The following is a 19,195-nucleotide window of genomic DNA, read 5'->3' as shown; positions in this document are numbered from 1 at the left end:
GCTCATGCCGCGAATATTACTGTTTTTACACGTTCATTTACATGATAACGTATCTAGCTTGCGCATACGATCTTAACTATATGTCGATCGTACCATTGTACTTGCATAGTTGCAGTTAATTTGAACGATATCATATTTCAATACATCTTGGCAACATGGGAAAATTATTCCCCGAATCGCGCCACTAAAACCAAATGACAGGGGCACCACTAGCGCTAAAGTACAGTTTATGAAGCAGAAAATGGTATCGCCTAACATGACATCGGAGTAAAATCAAGGCTTTAACTGGCGTGCAGTAGCCAGGAAGCTGCGTCGTGGGATGATAGAGTGGCGTCGATTTGGCAGCGCGGCGGGCCGCCGCGGCGCCTCGGGCGAGCGGCGCCCGGTGCCTCAATAAGCCAGACATGGATAGGGTACGAATTTATGAACCGTCAAATAACTTATCACCAGTTTAATGCAATGAAAACGAGGTTTATTTATGAACCGCACCGATCACTCGATCGTGAACTTGTGTTTTTTGTTCTAGGGTCGCGATCGCAGGAGTCCTAGTTGGCTCTTATTTATGGGTCTAGCGACGCGTGTGAATAACGTTAATAGTGGGGCCGGCCCCTTTGCTACTGTTTATATTTATTTGGGGTTGGTGTAATGAGTCTATCTGTGCGCTGACTCGCGAACTCTGTGGAGAATTGATTAAAATGTTGTTTAGATTCAGTCTCGTGGAAAGAGGGGAGGAATTTGTCACGAAGAGATTTTTTAATAATTATTTTGTTTTGCTTATACGTATCAACTTTAAATTAGCGCGTAAAAAATTGGACAACGGCATTTATTAACACATTAATTTTAAAGAAATAAATCAAACGCCATATTCTTTTGAAAGGGCAAGGTAAGGGTTAAAATCAGTGATGCGCATGATACGATCAATAACTCGTCAACTATTTTTATTCACAGTTTATCGATTTTAAAATAAAGAGACTAAAGCTCATTTACATATCGAGTCGACTTAAATAAGGTCAAAGTTATCTGTGGCAGGCAGAGTTATGCTACCATTAATATCTATCATTGCAAATAGGTATTTCTTCGTCCCTAAATAAGTCAGTGACAAATTTCTACTCGCAACTCTTTTGTGGTGTGAGATAAAAATTGCGCGTTTCCCTGACGCTGACAGTGAGGGACCTAGCTAACTATGAGTGATGATGGTGGCGCCCCCGGCATTAGCGAGGAGGAAGCCACGTGCCGAGAGCATTAATGATCGCGTCTGTGATTGCACGACTCTGATGCTGGCTTTAAAGTGTTAATCTATTGAGTAGTGTCTTCTTCTCAGCCATTAGTCAATAGACACTACTCTGCTTATTAATAGTGTAAGTGCCTTTTTCCAGTGATGCGGATTTCGGCACGCGTGCGGATCTGGTCTAATCTGTGGAGTGCGTAGAAATCACAGTATTGATTGGGTGCATCGTAGCCCGCGTAATAGGAAAAACATGTATGAAAATTGAAATGCGGACAGCCCGCATGCGGAAGATCCGCACGCGTGCCGAATCCGCATCACAGGAAAATTGACGCTCTTAATGGGCAGTAGAGTAGTGTCTATTGACGACTAAAAGTATAGTTATAAGTACGAGGAAAGAAATAGTTTGTCAAGTACAGAGGTAGTAATTTATGTAGAGACATTCCCATACTACACTAGACCGCAATGAAAAAGGGTCTGTAAGAAAATTTAGCTAATCTAAACAAAACACTGGAAAATCTAAGCATTTTTATTTATTTTATAAAGTTTTTTTCATAAAGTTAGGTCAGCTACTTTTGATGATATTAACAATTTTCTAACCGACTTTTTTCTTTGCGGTCTAGTGTTTAAACCCCGAATCTTAATAGATTATTTTAATGATATTACGTCATGGAAAGAAACAAACAAAAGAAAGCTCATTACAAAAGCTTAACAGTGAAAGCTTTTGTAATGAAAATTTACAAGTAGTTCATTTAACAAGATTTATTAACAAAGGGTACAGGTAGAGATTTAGTGAAGATACATTTTGTAATGGCTTACTCGTGGTGGTGGTGTGAGTACGGATTTAATTTGTTGACTCCACTCAGAGGATTATGTCAACACAAGGGAGGGTGTAGTCAAGTGTGATTATATCTACTCTCAACCTTAATGCATTGGCCCAAAGATACACTTAGTTTTGGCACATTGTTTTAATGTTTATTCATGCAATGATACAGAGAATAGTGGCAACTTAATAGCATCGAATTGAACGTTTTAATCAACGCGGCAACGTGATGATTAATGATCAAATATCTATCGTCATCTTTGAGATAGCTAGTTGGATATCGTAGTCTTCGATTTATATTTATATTTACACGTTGAAAAATTGTAAACTTAGAAAGGTATCTGCTACGATTATAAATAACATAAATCATAAAGTGAGAATTATGAATTAAATTAAGCCAGTATTCAAATTATCTGTATCATAAATCCCTTATAAAGTTGTTATGCGCAAACACATGTTAGTACATGGCCATTACACTTTACGTTGTACGTATATTTTTATCCGAGTTTGACTTAATACATCTTGTAACTGCACGATAATTGCTAACGACAGAGACAATAATTACTAGTACGGTTAGAAAATAAAATCTATCAAAAATAATTCAACCAAGTGTGTAGTGCCAAGTTCATGTAATTTTTAATTTTGCACGTCATTATCCCATAAAAGTAATTTGAGACAGACAGGTGTATCAAACAGACTAAAGACGCCTATAAAGATGTGCTTTTTATGAGCTACGAAGTTTTTTTGCTTAATGAGCGTGCAATTAGAGGATCAAATTAAAATGTAGTCAAACAATAAATGTCCAAACGAATTGCTAATCTAGTATTTTTTACTTCAATTATCTGTTGTGTTGACCGTACCGACACGATGCTACACAATTTGTTTGAGCAATGAAACGAACAAACGACCTGCTAAGCTAGAACATACAACTACCAGCTTAGAACAATAATTAAGCTATTATCTCGGAATAGTTGTTACCATGCTAATGGGAAACGTTACTTTGTTATTTTCCAATTTCCACCAAACTGCGCGGAATGATTGCTAATTTTTGAATTGAAAAACGGTAAACAATATTTGTTGCATATAAATCGAATACTTATTTGAAAATACATCGATTGAGCAATTCATAAATGAGCAATGCATTTATTATGACTGTAAATAATTGAAAACAACAAATATTCATAGAGACTTAGAAATTGCAGAATGTAAATTTTATTTATAAATTGTTTACAATAGCATAATTAAATACAGCGTGTGACAGATTGCCAAAAAAATAAACAAATAGTTCAGACTATACTTCTGAAAAACCAGTGGACTAATTTCCCGGTAAATTCTAAATTTTCAGGGTATTATTTAACATGCTTAACACAATTGTTCAATCGTTTTATAAAAGATCCAATTTAGCGTGCGAATTTATTTCCGGGAAAAATGGTGATTATATTTTACAAAAGTGATCTCAGTAATTGTTTAAACTGTTTTCTTAGAAATGTAAGAAAGCAAAGCAAAAATAAAGTTGACGCACTCAAATAACGTCGACAACAATGGAATAATGTGCCGCAAGATTTTCTTAAAACGGGGGAACAAATAAGCTTGCTCTTATTCAGTTATCGCACTTCGCAAACAGGGTTCCATATGTATCGTAATAAGTAAGTCGTTGCCAGTGTATTCTTGCGAGGGGGCGCAAACAGGGGATGACGTCCCGGGTGTAGTTCACACTTTTAATTTAGCTTTTCCTAATGTATGCGAATAACTGCAAAGAGTATTCACTGCTCACTTGGCCCCCTCCGAACTCACTATCCGACTGTTAAACAACTATCACGCGAGGGTGCGTATGCCTTAATAGTTTAACCCTCGCATCTACATTATGCAAATACGCCAGTGATATGTCAGCCCGCACACTTGGGACTTTTATTGTCGCCCGAGTTTATTCCCTTTTATTAAGTTAAGTTTAATTAAATTCAAGCCGACGTATTTGTTAGCCCGATTGACTGAAAGGTATTACTCGTCGAGATTTATCTGATTACACGCGAGCTTAGTGCGGAGTGCTACTTTGATTCACTTAATGACATTTTGAAATGATCCAGCCATTTAACGATATCACACTTGTCTTAGTCGGGAATTCAAATTGGATTATTGAGGCTTAAGATAACATTAGGTGTACTATATTATATTTCTTAAGGAACACTCAATTAATTGCTCCCGTATCAATTGATCTAACATAGCAAGTCATCTATAATATTTTTAAAGCAGAAGTCTAGAATCCCAAATGTGGCTTGAGAGCTTTATTATGAAGATATCCAGTTCAGTGTAACACCGAGTGATTTTGTTTATTTATTGTGCGTTGCGATGTTTCAGAGTAACCCTTACGCGCTGAAGGAAGGCGGCGGCGAGATGTCTGCGTGGACGTCGGCGGGCCTGCAGCCCTCCGGCGGCTACTACCCCTACGACCCCACTCTCGCGGCCTACGGGTAAGTCCCCAGGGTCCAAAAGACCCCATAGGTCCACAACACTTTAGATAAAGCCCGCGCAGTGCTAGGATTAACATAATACCTCCCTATCGGAACTTATCTCTCTAATAGATTGCAATGCGAAAGGCTCATGTTTGTATTTGGCGACTCGCTTTGACTTTAATAAATTTTATGTTGTGCAAATGTATCCCCTTCCTATGCGGGTGTGTAGTAACGTTGTGGATTGAGCCGCATTTTTCTCGGGTGATAGATTCAAATTGCTTTCTTTGTTTGTGTTACATTTTGTTTTGATACATGTGTAGGGCGTCGGTATCACATAAAACAGGCAACGTTTTCAATTAGAATGGAGAGTTATCAACCGGTTAATAAATTAATGTGATTGTATTTTAAGCCTGCGTCCGGCGGGTTATCGGTTATCGAGCGATCGTTAAATATCTCTCGCGATAGGACGTCAATATGCCGCGCTGTTTATTAGACCGTTTATATCAAATTTCGAAAGCATCATCGCCAAATCACCTGTCGTTATTAACTTGTTTACTATTCATTTTATATCATCCGGTGAATGCTCAGACATGTAATACGAACCTGAATTTTAGGGCTAACACTCCATGAACAATTTAAATATTAATGGATATGAAATATATTAATATTAAGTAGGCATTCTCGGATATTTTCACGGTTCATAGGATGTGCGTGCATAGCTTTCAGTTAATTGATTTTCATTAATTGATTAAGTTGACCGTAAAAGTAAAGTAAAAGTGACCTCTCGTTATCAACATTTGGATTTAATCACTTACATGGAAAGGTGAACAACTGACCTTTTTGAAATTACAAAATTTAAGCGTTGTTATTCACAATACTGATAACACTTACGAAGCGTTACAAAAAGTAGAGGCATAGGTGAGCGGGGAGTTGGTGTAATGGCTTTTTGATAACTTTTCGTATCAAGCATTGAGTTGCAGCTTGCTTGATAAAGGCACACCTAGCCTATGGCCCGCGATGCGTGTCGGCCGCGAGGGACAAATGACCGGGTAACCACTCCCGGTTGTCCGCCGTCCCTTTCCGACGTATATGAACACCGAAGTGTGACAAAGACGAATGAATCCATTTCGCGCTAGCGCCTGATTAATTCACAGTTTTTCTTTGAAATGCGATCGCTTGTCGCGCTGTGTTGACGTTTTGGGAAAAATTACCGACCCGTTCGACGACGCGTTATAAGCATTCAATATGACTGGCAATCTCGTTCACCTTACGATACAAATCAACATATAATTACAACAACCGACAGTTAAATAAAATCAAGTTCCATTTACCGTATAATCATGATTCAATTAAGTAATTAGAAAAACGTACATTATCATAAATTTTTCATTTCACTGTGCACAGCAAGCCTTAAGTATAAATCATCAATGGAAACTATAATTAAAACACAATCATATCAGACAACTTGGCTGCAAAAAACTGTTTATTTGAAAGATAGTTTCGTAACTTTTTTAAACGTTACAATGGGCATTAAATAGTTCACTAAATACAAAAATAGCCATTGTTAGAGTGTCATAACAATGTATTATGTGGACCCATCAATTAATACGTTTCACGGCGCACTTGAAATTTATCCGTCCATGAATCACGCTGGAACTGCCTGAAAATAAAAACAAATCATGATACATCAAAGCAAAGTTATGCTGACAATTCGGCTCCACTCGACTTAATATATAGCAAGCGGAGCGTTGTAATCTAAAAATAATTAGAGGCGACATTAGTTTTTATGCGTAAAAAAGACGTAGCGATATAACTGAGCGGCGGGACAAGCACGGAAATACTCCGTGATATATAGCGCTCCCGAAACTCTACACAATTGTTCACTATACCACGTATAGGGTGATGCAATTGAGGTTGAGAGCGAAACAATACTTTTAACGCGTCATATATAATCATAAAAAGTGCACGTACATTTTCAACACCGGTCCTCGGTTCACATTAATTCACTTGAAAATACAATCGCCAACGGTTGCCGACAAAAATTGTTGTGTATTCATTATGAAAAGAAAAACTTCATAAGGGTTTCATAAAGCGTACTGCAATAAGTTTGCCGGGCCAAATAAATGGACAGAAAGGAACGAATGCGGTGAAAAGTGTGCACGAACAACAAAACTTGGCCACGACTGTAGGCTCACTTCAGTTAAGTACCGTTGGCTTATTATTTGAAACAGCCTGTAATCTGCCACGCCCGCCGCGCGCCGAAATGAAAAATTACTCGGCTATATTTAACACAAGAGTCGAGCACAGAAAACGTACAAAAATTAGAGAAAAGAGTCGAGGGAGTTGTACCGCACCATTGAGATCAAAATACGCAGGAAATTACTGAGCTCCGAGCTCTAAGGGAATTATTTTGTGTGCCAACGATTTGGGCTGTTACTTTTAAATAAACCAAACAAGGAATGCTTGTTAGCAAGACGTGACGTCTAAGCGACATTTATGTTTTAAAAAGGGAATGTTTACGATATACATTTTTAAGGATAGACGACGAAAATACAATAATATAGATACAAATTCCACATTGTGTAAAAGCTCTAAAATGCGTAATCTCTGGCTGTTTGATTGATAATATTTTATAAACAAAATCAGACTTTAATATCCTAACATTTAAAACTTGCTCATTGATTTGCTTCACTGATTTATAGAAGAATAGGGTCACCACACACTTGTTATTGTTTATAATTTGTGCTTACTGTGTTCAATAAATTCTATTTCTTTCTTTCACCACACACTTGATCGAGATTAAAACATCTAAAGTAATTTCTATCTAGTTCGCTTAAATAAATAAATAAATGATAATTTTGTACAATATGAAATGACGTCATTATAACCAATTATGTCGCTAACTAAATCTAATCAAGCTTACAATGGAAATCAGGCAAGGCAGATCACTAACGTTGTTAACGTTGATCAGATGTACCTACTTATCAGTGCTAATGGATTTCTCGGTATGACAGTTCTGAAACCGCGAGCTTCGTCTCGATTGACAATGTTAGCATAATCGATAACATTAATTACTGTCTTATCAAGAGACAAGGTACATTACATAGGTACGTACATGTAAATAATATAGGTACACAATAAAAAAACAATCAAGATAAGAGGGGAAAGAAAATTTAAGGCTTGATGAAAAACAACAAGTGTTTTAGAAATAGAACAATGTTAAAAATTTATTAGCAGAATGATTGTTTATTTCAAAAATAACTCTTTGGTGTGAAATTAACATATAAATAAGTAACTTTGTACCTACAGAGCTCCAATAGAATTTAAATAATCTACGCTACCTATCGGTTTTTTGTGTACTTTGCAAATCACTTTTTAAGCAGTAATTTTGGAGTATAAAGAACACTAAAATATTTTCCAAACTGAAAAAAACCTGAAATCTTGTCTATATCGTGAAAATTCATGATTTTTCGTTCACTAGAAACTTGAATCATACCAAAGGCAACGAATACCCAACTCCGAATCTCGTTTCAAATTCCGAAACACTCAACAAACTACATCCACACGGCGTAGTTAAACACAACGATCGTGGCTAAAACGCCTACTCCACTCGGAGTAACGAATCCTAATTCTAATACACCCGGTCCCAGTGGGGAGGCATTACTTATGTACCTTACATAGTATACGGGAGGGCACGTAAAGGCCGCGATTCCCCCAAGCGGGCACATCGTAAACCTCCGATACCACTGAATTGAATACTCCGCACACAAATATTAGCACTGCTTGTAGCTAGCACTCTATATGCCACTACAGAAAGTTCGAACAACAACGTATGACTGAAAAAATCATTTTTCATTTCATAAAGTAATTTACAATTCAAAATACGCACAACTGTACGAACTTTTAAAGCAATCGAATAATAATACACACTAAAGCACTTTTAACCGCGACTTTCATGAATATCAGATTAGAACAATAAAAGCATCTTGCTTATAATAAATGCAGGAAACGTCACAGTGAGTAAATCCAGTCGTTTGTTGACTCCACGAATATAAAGCATAAATCTAAATTAAGCATCGGCATTATGTTTTCGTCCCCAAATTATCAAAGATACAAAGCATTTCCGCCCGTGAATGTATTAACATTCAAACCAAGTGCATGTGTTTCTCTTCTCATAGGGCGGGCGCGGCGAGTAAGTGGACTGTCTAAATTAATTAGTAAGCTTTAAGCGGAGAGCTAGCAGCGGCTTCAGCGCTGAAAAAGATTGCAATCTCATTCAGAGCCACGGCTTTAGAGCGCTTGAATGTAGCCCGCCGGCACCGCTGTCGTCGCTAACCGCGGCAGATTTCTGAAGAGCTTATTCATGTTCCAACTAATGTTCGGTTTCAGACACTCGGTTTTCGTCTTTGACACTGTATTGGATTCAATTAGGTGGTTTAACGTTTAAGAGGTTAAGCCTACATTATTTTGACGTACTTGTAGACTCGGCGCGGTATGAAATTTATTGAAAGTTGCGTGATAAGATTTCGCGGTGTCACCTTAGAAAAGCTCGTGAGACGTTCCTCGTCTGTAGACTGGCAAGAACGGAGATGTCCGGTGCGCAAGATGGCGACTGGATCGATTGAGGTGTTGCTTGAGTACGCCCACGGTGCCCACGCCTGCGCTGCAACGCCCTGCAGTTGCAACAAGATGCAATCGGTCCGCCCTCTAGTGAAACAACTATCTTAACTCAAGAACAAAATATTAATGAATCAATAACGTACTTAAAATTCAATAACTAAAAAAAATCTATTAATTATTGTAAAATTTTTCAAAACCCAATCTATAAATTATAATTATTTAAGAAATTAATCATAACGAATATAATGATAAAAACGTTGATTGACCACAAGCAAAAAATGTATACTTAACTGAAGTGGAAAGAAAACAAACCGTTTATCGTTCCCATTCATCAATCTCATAAGATCTTGTTTATTTTGCACCAATTTACGAAATAAACACTCGCATAGATCTTCAGTAGTCTATTTTCCAAAACCATCAATTCATTTCTAAATAAATTCACTTTATCACGTAACTATTCACCTAACATCGTTATTCCAGCAAATCAATTCAAGACCTCCAGCGGGGACCGCTTTTTAACTATTTTCACGCGCGTATCTATTTATTGGACCCCTTAGACCGCGCCTTTGTCATGTCGACGAGAAAATCGAAGTCAGGTACGAATGCTGCTGGGGGGAACAGGACGGTTCGCCACAATTACGCTTACAATGCGGATGCAAATGGGACCGTGGGTCCTAAAAAGTGTATCGAATGTCGCTCCAGTGCCGCGATAGCTTTATTTTTGCTGCCGTTACGAGAAATCTATTGCCTCAAATAAAACGCCTATCTGCTACGAATTTAAAAGCCAGTTTATTGTTCGCTGTAAACGCTTCGACGTATAGATCGTAACCGATGAAAATGTGTTGTGTACACGAAATATCTCGCGGTAATATTCATATTTCGTTAAATCTATTATTGCGGAAAACAGAACACCTGTTAATGTGGTACTTTACGCATTTGAGCTTTCGTTTATTAATACTCTGAGTTTATTGAAATGACTAGCAGTTTGGATAATCACCTATAGACATGTGGCTCGGTTCAGAATGTTCATTGGCCTATGCGAGTTTTAATTTAAGGCCGGAAGCGGTATTTCCCATTAGGTATATGTAAGTATAAACATGTTTGTCGACAGATACGGAGCTGGATACGATTTAGCTGCCCGGCGGAAAAACGCGACGCGAGAGTCGACCGCAACACTCAAAGCGTGGCTGAACGAGCACAAAAAGAACCCCTACCCCACAAAAGGAGAGAAGATAATGCTTGCAATCATCACCAAGATGACACTGACGCAAGTGTCGACGTGGTTTGCCAACGCGCGCCGCCGCCTCAAGAAGGAAAACAAGATGACATGGGAGCCGAAGAATAAAACAGACGACGACGACGACACTATGCTCTCTGATGAAGAAAAGGACAAGGATGAACAAGATGAAAAAATTAAGACCCACAAAGGTTCGTTGAGTTTGATACTCGAAGCTCCGATCAGACCTTACTCTGTAAACAATTGTTGAAAATGTATCCTATAGCAAAACTCCATAAATAAATATTGTTTCGCAGTAAAAGGTCTGTTCGAAGCTTTATACTCGGAAAAGCGTTTGATAGCCAACTCGGTTAAACGAGTAATAGGATTTCGTGACAACCAGTTGTCCTTCAAATGTTTTCCAACCAAAACCTATTTACCGTAACTCTACCTGTACGTGTCACTCTGGTTCATTTCGGTGTTTGCAAAGCGAAATGTGTGTTTCAGTTAATTTACTAATCCTGTATCCCGTTTGCACCTGCGATTGCGATGTTTCCTCTATTTCGGTGTAAACTGTCCATTTTATTTTCATGTTTGGATTGCGTCAATGTTGTTAACCGTTTAAAATTGCTTTAATTTTGTCGGTGTATAAATCGTCGAGTGAATTGGCATAACGCGGCTGAGGGCCGGAGGGTGCGCGGGCTGCGAAGAGGAGGCAGGGGGCGCCGGGAGGATTGGTCTCAGGCGTGTAACAGTGCGTAACCGTTCCTCGCTCCCGGATTTCCTATTCGTACTAGTGGGCGGCGCCAAGGCCCAAATTTCATATAACGCTTCTTCCGTTCGTCGGGTGCTCGGGTACAACAGGGCGACGCTCGGAGGTCGCGTTCGGCTTGTCAGACGATCTGCCTTACTTCATGTTCTTGCCAAAGGATTTGTCGAGTTTGTGGATCGTTTCTTTTATGAGGATATTCCGACGGAACGTAAGTAAGTACGGTTTTGGGGATTTATAATGTGTTCCAATTGAATGTGGAACCTTTTCAGTGCGGTCTTTGTCGTTGTTCGTTTAACATTTTCAGCTCTGTTTCACGTAATCGATGAATTCGTTGAGGGTTTTTAAGTGCAATAATAAAATGCAGAAGCGGAACGTGTGAATGTAGAAAGGCAATAACATAACAGCAAGGGTTGTTAGTCTCGGTTGTCAACAGCATAAATTATAAGTGGGTATTGTTGCAGTGAGGATGGTGGAGGAGTGTTTTCAGTGCAAACTTCACGGCTAATGGCGTGGGGCGTCACGGCTTACGGCGGCATACGTCGCCTAATGAAGCCGACTATTGTTGGGACAGAAGTACGCTTAATTCGCGGTGTGAACGCCGCAAACAACACTTAGGGTCATCAAATTCGATAATAAAAGAAGTCCCGCGATAAGCGCGGGCGGCGCTCTCCCTAAACAAGGACCATAAACTGAATATTGGGCCTTTGTGGGACAGACAGAGGACAGAAGGCAGATCTTCAATTTTATAAAGCGATAAATACAAAGCTAATCATAAGTTGAAATGTAAATTCACATAATATTCTATAATCAAGAAATAAATTATATTTATTGAACTTAGAGCTTTGACCGGTTGCCGTAAATGTTTTAATGCCGTAGACATAAATATATGTTTGTGTCGTCATAAGTAGATGATCAATGCCTAGATATTCTTAAATGGTGTCATAAAAAGCAGGTTTGTGCACAAGTAAGGTAAAGTATTCACTAGCTAGTAGATACTCTATGATTAGTGTAATGGAATTATTCACTTCGTATAATATCTGATTATGATCGCTGAAAACCGAGCGATAAGATTATGAACGAACTTAATTTTGTTCAATCTTGAAATGATTATCGGTATCTGATACCTTCTATGGATTTATAGTGTTGGTTTCGCACCAACCCTAACCAAGTAGCGACAAAAAAAATCATAAGTTTTCCCCACGCATTCAATAGACACGCGCCCCCGCGGCGACTGCGGCGTGCAGGGGTGTGCACGCGTTTTAAGTGGTTTAGAACATTTTTGCAAAGTGCAACATTAAAAACCGACTGCAAACGCTTTTAATGCTGCATGCAGGGGCGTGTGTAAGCGTGGAATGCAGGCATAAAACTAACAACGTGCAAAAAGGTCAAAGACTACTTTAAGACCCGGTACTTACAATTTCGAAGTGCCCGTGGTCAATAATAAGATGAAGTTATGATTTTCGTCGATGGATATTTTGTTGGGTAGTTAAGTTTAATGTTTTTATTTGAAGATGCAGTTGATTTTTGGTAGTTCAGTGGTTTTTAAGAGACGTTACAGGAGGTATACAAGAAGTCTTTTCACTGCACTCGCATTCAGTCGGCAGATATTATGTCTACTTCAAAGCAGATGTAGGTAACGGCCTTTTAAGGTAGGCTTTACAAAATGTCTATGAACCGCACACCTCTGCACCTTACATATAAGGACCTTTACAGGTATCAGACCAAACTAAGCTCATGAAGTTACTGGCTGTAAACTCTTTTACAGTTAGGTTATTATAACGAAAACTTGTCAACAAAGGTCTGATCTTACTACGAAATGAAAGTAAATCCTTGGAAGCCTCACCATTTCTTAGGAATTTTTCTTTTTAGTAAATTACTCTGTATGTAAGTATTTAAAACGTAAACGACCTTTCATACTTAATACAATATTATTTCGTACCAAATCCCCTGATCCTGTACAAACAAACCACAAAACACTGCACAACCATTCTTTTCGTGAAACGTCAATGATCACGACGTGTAATATATCATTTTAAGTCATGGCAAACAAAGCCGATATAAAAGCTTTCACACGCGATCGCTAGACCGTCGTCGGCAAACAAACAGAACTATCCGGGACTAAGTCTCATGAATAAAAGCTTCATTTTGACCCCAACCAATAAATGTTAATTTTCGTCGCCGGCGCACGCATCGCAAACAAAATATTAATCCGCCGCGTTAATGGGGAATGAGTGGAAGAAACAAGTGAGCATCGGGGCGGACGTCGCCGAGCACTAATAAATTGCAGTGACCTCGTGAGTGCGGGGGAGGACGCTCTGTCAATGAGTACGTATGACAGTTTAATATGCTTCGGATAATGCAACTTGATGATGTTAATTATGCGCTTTTTCACCACATTTTCTTAATTTCATTTCATTATACTAAATCCAAGTTTAAGTAAAAAAAGAGTTAAAATAAAAAATAGTATAGCTTATCAAATTAATAATTTACAGTTTTTGTTTTAGTTACGTGAAAATAAGACTATGAGTAATATAACGATTTACAGAGTTTAAAAAAATAATATTTTATTAAAAAAAAGCCTGTTGATATACCTACAAAATAAAAATATACGCGTGGACTTAAGAGCCTCCATTTTTCCTCGGTTAAAAAGCAAAACAAATCCACTGATTGGTCAAAAAAGAATATTGGATCAGACTCCCGCTTTTCATTTGTCAATCTTATAGACTTATTCTAATCCCACGCGATACGAGTCTCGAGTGATTCACACATGTTGGCTGCAAATGTGGCGCCCCGGGTTTTATTACGCCTACAGCGCCCCCGGTGACTAAAGGGGAAAACCACTTCGTATCAAGAGCTCCCGCGTTTTCCACGCTCTTCTGTAGCGCACGCGGACGCGTCGCTTCCAGGCCAACATTCATCGCAGATTCGCTGGAAATAAAAGACGTGGCCTTTTGTTACTAACACGATGATTTAAGGTCCGTACGGAAGAATTTTCCGTGCGGTCACGAATGAAAAGTGAAAGAAAAACTGTTCTGTTTGTTTTAAGTGAGATGCGTAATTAAAAGTTTAGATTACAATAATATAATAAAAATCTGCTTTTATTAAGTACTCGGAGATAAATTACGATGTCCTTGATTCAAACATCATCAAACAGGGAAATAATTAGCAACTCACTGAATATTAAATGTAAAGTTACTGAGAAATCTAGATTTTAATATTTAACCTCATATTTCGCCGTTGTTACTATAACAACAAAATCGCGAATTAAAATCAAAGAAATATTTCTATAATAGCTTAATATTATTACATACTAACGAAACAAACCATTTCACAGTCAATTTGCAAAATTAACCCAACGGATACATTAAATGCGTTGCCAAAATAAAACATTACGGAATCATCGTCCAATTCGCGCTTATCGCCCATCGTTGTGGGCCTTTATTAGATTAATACAATGAAAATTAAAACAATTTGCCGGATAAATATCTTTGCGCGGAGTATCAGTGGCGTCCCTATTTATCCCTAGGAGGGCAACACGGATAACCCCTCTTAAAAGCTAGGAGCAGTCAGCATTAAATGGAATAAAGAGAATGAAGTCGAGCGGTCGCGCCTCCCTCCCCTCTGAATTTCATTAGTGGCCCGACCCGCCCCTCACCCCCCAAAACCCACTTTACAACGGAAAATGGCATTATGATAATACTTAGAGCCTTATAAAATTTCGCTGAATAAACATTTTTATGTAATTGTACAATAACATCAATTTTTGAGAGAAAATTTCATAGCAAAGTAACTGGTCGTAATCAATTACAATCCCGTCATAAATATTATGAGTTTAATTCGTTTTGCACAAAAAGCATACGTTTGTTGCTAAATTGTGAAATAAAGGAATAAGTATGCAAACCAAATAGAAGAAAGACCAAAAGCGAGGTTGACCATTAATTGTGTCGCTGTGCACATTCCGCGAGGAGCGTGCGGTCCGCGGGGAGCGGCGGGAAATGCGAAATAAATGCTCAGCTTAAATACGAAAGGGATCGACGGCAGCGCCCGCGGCAGGGGAGTCGCGCCCCAAAGTGGTATTTTCACTTCGCTAATCGGATAACCACTTAACGAATGGGTCACTGCACGCCAAACGTATTTTCACACGACTTTTCTGGAGGGAGCCCATCATTTCGCTTCTTACTAGCTAAAACTTACGGCCGCCCGGTAACGGTCACGGCGACCGCTCAATCCGCGTATCGATCCTTTTTAAGCTCTTTTATTGTTGTTACATTCGTTATGGAAACGGCAATTGCGACTAATCTGATTGCGACGACGCGTGCTCGCGCGTTTATTGCCGGTCGGACATAAGTATGATTGATGAAAATGATTATCTTTACAGATGAGGAGCGGAAGGGGGACGACATGCTGCAGGGTATGCATCATCAGCTGCTCGGCTACGGCATCAAGGAGGAGTCGAAGCGCGGCTCCTCCGACTGCGGCGTGCCGATCCCCGCGTCCAAGCCCAAGATTTGGTCCCTGGCGGACACGGCAGCGTGTAAGACGCCGCCGCCGGCTGCGCAGCCTTGGCCCCAGCATTCGTACGGGCCCGAGCGCGCGGCGGCATCTGACGGCAGCTCCAATGGATTCGCGCTGCCAGCCACGGCGGCGGCTAGTCCAGCCAGCGGCTCGTACGGCCGCTATGGAGGCTTCCCTGGCGGCCAGTACGGTGGACAGCACCCGTGCGTGCACCCCGCGGCCTTCCCTGACGTGCAGACTGACACGCCGCCTCAAACACCACCGAACATGAAGGTTCCGAGCGTCGCCAACCCACTGGGCAGCGGTGGCGGCTCCGGCTACTGCTTCCCCCGGCACCAGCAGTCGCCGCAGCGCGACCCCTACCACAACCCCCATCACGGTGCAAACAGCCATCAGCCCAACCAGCCCCATCACAACGAAGGATCTGCGGCCTTCAAGCCATTCTATAAAAGGTAACTATCGACTCCATTCCCTAAAACTCACCCAGTAGGCACACTCAATTTACAAACGTGCACGAATGATATTCCTAGGAGAAATTCTCGCTCTACACGACGTGAAAAGAGTGACTGTTTCCTATTCCAGCTCACTACAACACCCCAACGGTTTCGTGTCGGCCGTCTGAAAGCGGACCGCGCGCCACTAGCGGTGAGTTACTGATTGATTCAAATTGTCGAGCTTGAGAATCGTGAAGTAAAGTGCGCATGTAAATGAGAGACGCGCTCGTAAATGGATGATTGTAGTAAAGATATCGAGAAAGCCATAAACAGAGTTGCGGTTTAGTAGCGGAGTTTCGCGCCGGGGTGTCATGTCGGTAATTGAAAACAATGGAGTCGAGTCGAGGCGGAAGGGGACGCGGCGCGAGGGCGGCCAGATTGCAATCTTGCATCATTTGTCAGTGTCACGGACGCGCACCGCACGCCTACGTACGCCGCTGACCTGCCCAAATTAGCTCTTTCCACGTGATAACACGTCCACAACGCAAAGAGCTCGGATCTTCCATTGGTTGTGTACAAACAATACCAACTTATCAAAACACAATCTGTTACAAACAATTTAATGAAACCGTTTTCACGTGCATTACGTACTCGTACCATTTCGTTACAAATTACAAATTTCACGCCACATAACGTCCATAACGTATCATTGTTTGAAAGTGGTTTTATTCGGAAAATAAATAAAAATAAAGTAGAGTGAGATAAAAATAAATGTCAGCTGGAATAGTGGCACCGTGTGAATGTGAAGCTATGTATTTCCCCTAGGAGGCGACATGTCGCATTTTTCTAAGAGTCGTCAAAGATTTTCTGAGAAGAGACCGCGGCACTCGGGCATCCGCGTCTCATTACAATAAATCGCGTTTTCGACGCTGCCGCACAGAAAGGCATCGCCAAGAATTTTGTTTTAGTCAAACGCTCACAAATTCACTTCTATAACCTTTTGTATTATTTTATTTTTTCACGCCTTTTTGTCCCTCGGATTCCTTGACGCGAAAATAACTTCTTATCGCGGCATTCCTTTAAAGTAGCCCCAAAAAGAACGGTTTGAATTCGACAGTTTTTTGTTTCGACTTAAATAGCCTCCCAGTATCGTTTTAACTTATTATTTTGCGAAATGAAATCGCTACCAAATCGAGAAGTGATATCATTTTACGTGTACTTAATTCGTTAATTGCCGACATAAGGATTTATTGTGTCCCTTTATGTTACGACTACTAAACGCCATGTTTGGTCGTTGTAGGAAAATAGTGGAGATGTAGTAATCCAATACACGCCTACTCTAATCCTATTGACCGAGTCTAATTTGAATAATATTATAATAGGGGTTAGTAAGACAAAAAACGTTATTGTAGACTGCACAATGAGTATTGTTTCTGTGGCTGCTGGCGTCGCGCAGCAGCCGCGGCGATGGCAGCGCGCCGCGTGCGTGGGCGCGGAATCTCAATGGATCCTCTTCATTCACAACACTACCTCCACATTAAAGCCGCTTTACTTTTTTTCGACGCCCTAATCTTTCCTCTTATCTTTTGATCCTCACTCGGGTCCTTCTCTGTTTCATTCAGTCGCAACCCGTCCGGTAAACCTGTTTCACTTTTTTTTTTCATTGACGCCGTACAAACTTGAGATGACCGCGGCCGAGGTCGAATTTTTATTTCTTTCACATTTCGGTTTTCCGGTCCGGGCGATTCGTTAATAAATTCTCAGATAATGAGACTGAACGTTTCGTCACCTCATCTCGATTGGTTTAGATTTTTTCTTTTTGGGTTTATATGTGTGAACGCGGCGGCGGGCTCGCACCGGCGACACTGCGATAGAATCGAAACAGCTATCGGAATGAACCTCCTTTTTTATTAATTTAAATACCGCTATTCTTTTTACAAGATTTAATTTAAATAACTTTTGAACTACTGGAGAATAAAATAATAAAAGTTAAGACAATGTCTCTGGCAAAGATGCTAATTTATGTGTTGAATTTATTTGATAAAATGTGTTTATTGCTTGTTTCAGGTAAAGTAAGTGAAACCTGGGTCGCTGCACACGCATCACCATTAGGAATTGTCGAAGTCACAGTGGCACAGTGTTTCCGTTCAATAACATAATGATGACACGTCGTAGGGGCATAGAACTATGGCTGAATGTACGACAACAATTGTAGAATCTTTGTAAAATTATTATTTGGAACTACATTTATTTGTATATCGCATAGTGTAATTTCTACTTCTTAAACTTAAAATGCACAGATGAAAATAATGTATAAAAGTACATAAATTTTGTTTTGATGTGATTTATGTCGACGGTTGTCTTTACATACTATCAAATTGTATGAAATCAATATTGCTCAGTATTTTTATAGATTTAAGAATGATACTAAAATAATATCCAAATTATTTAGAGATACACGAAATGCGCAATTATGATGTAAAATTAATGTAACCATTTGTTTTAGTGAATTATTGTACATTTAACGGAATTACTCAACCGGGATTGTACGACATAAAGAAATCTGTTGTTATGACGATGTGCTTTCTTTCTAAGTTCTTCCATTGTAACTTGATTTTAATATTTTGGAGCAATAAGTTATTAATTAGTTCAGGTGCCAGACTTTACTTTCTAGTTTTAAGTGATTTGTACATTTAGTGGAAGGGAAGGTTAGTTCGGTTCGCAGTTTAATATAAACATTGAATTTAATTTTGTTAAAACTAGATGGAACATCGATTTGCAATCGTCGATTTGGTTATTGTTGTTGTCATTGTATATAAAATGTTTTGTAGATTTTCTACTTTTAGTTTCTCGAGAAGTGTACAAAGTAATTAGTATGGTTTCGCTACAATCGATGTCGTTCACAAACACATCGAAATGAATTTTATAAATATTGTTTAAAAGTATTATTAGAATACATTGTAAATAAATATATTCTGAATATTTTATTTTTAAATCGGTCGTAGTCTCTTGACAAGATCAGGGATTTTTAAATAATAGGATTTTATTTGTTTGATGTTGGATTTTAGTCATGTGGGTTAAGTCTTAGGTACATACATATATGAAGATGCTATTGAGGAAGATGAGTTTAATAAGATGCA

General features: G+C 39.4%; 1 protein-coding gene across 4 annotated transcripts in view; it reads left to right on the top strand.

Moving 5' to 3' along the window:
* Window positions 1-18,212, top strand: part of LOC135086896 (homeobox protein araucan) — a 103,557-nt gene extending 85,345 nt beyond the window's left edge. For 2 of the 4 annotated variants that reach the window (XM_063981717.1, XM_063981719.1), the window contains exons 3-7: window positions 4,404-4,516; window positions 10,230-10,546; window positions 15,485-16,073; window positions 16,204-16,266; window positions 18,123-18,212. In XM_063981717.1, coding sequence (XP_063837787.1) covers window positions 4,404-4,516; window positions 10,230-10,546; window positions 15,485-16,073; window positions 16,204-16,243 — 1,059 coding nt within the window. In that variant the 3' untranslated portion in view covers window positions 16,244-16,266; window positions 18,123-18,212. Of the gene's footprint in view, window positions 1-4,403; window positions 4,517-10,229; window positions 10,547-15,484; window positions 16,074-16,203; window positions 16,269-18,122 lie in introns of those variants that run through there. The other 2 variants (XM_063981720.1, XM_063981718.1) reach the window with 2 other exon arrangements.
* Window positions 18,213-19,195: the final 983 nt, after the last annotated feature.

Source organism: Ostrinia nubilalis, chromosome Z (assembly GCF_963855985.1).
Source record: "Ostrinia nubilalis chromosome Z, ilOstNubi1.1, whole genome shotgun sequence".
In the NCBI taxonomy this organism is placed as follows: Eukaryota; Metazoa; Arthropoda; class Insecta; order Lepidoptera; family Crambidae; genus Ostrinia; species Ostrinia nubilalis.
Note: the sequence above shows the minus strand (reverse complement) of the source record. Positions and strands in the feature narration are given on the sequence as shown.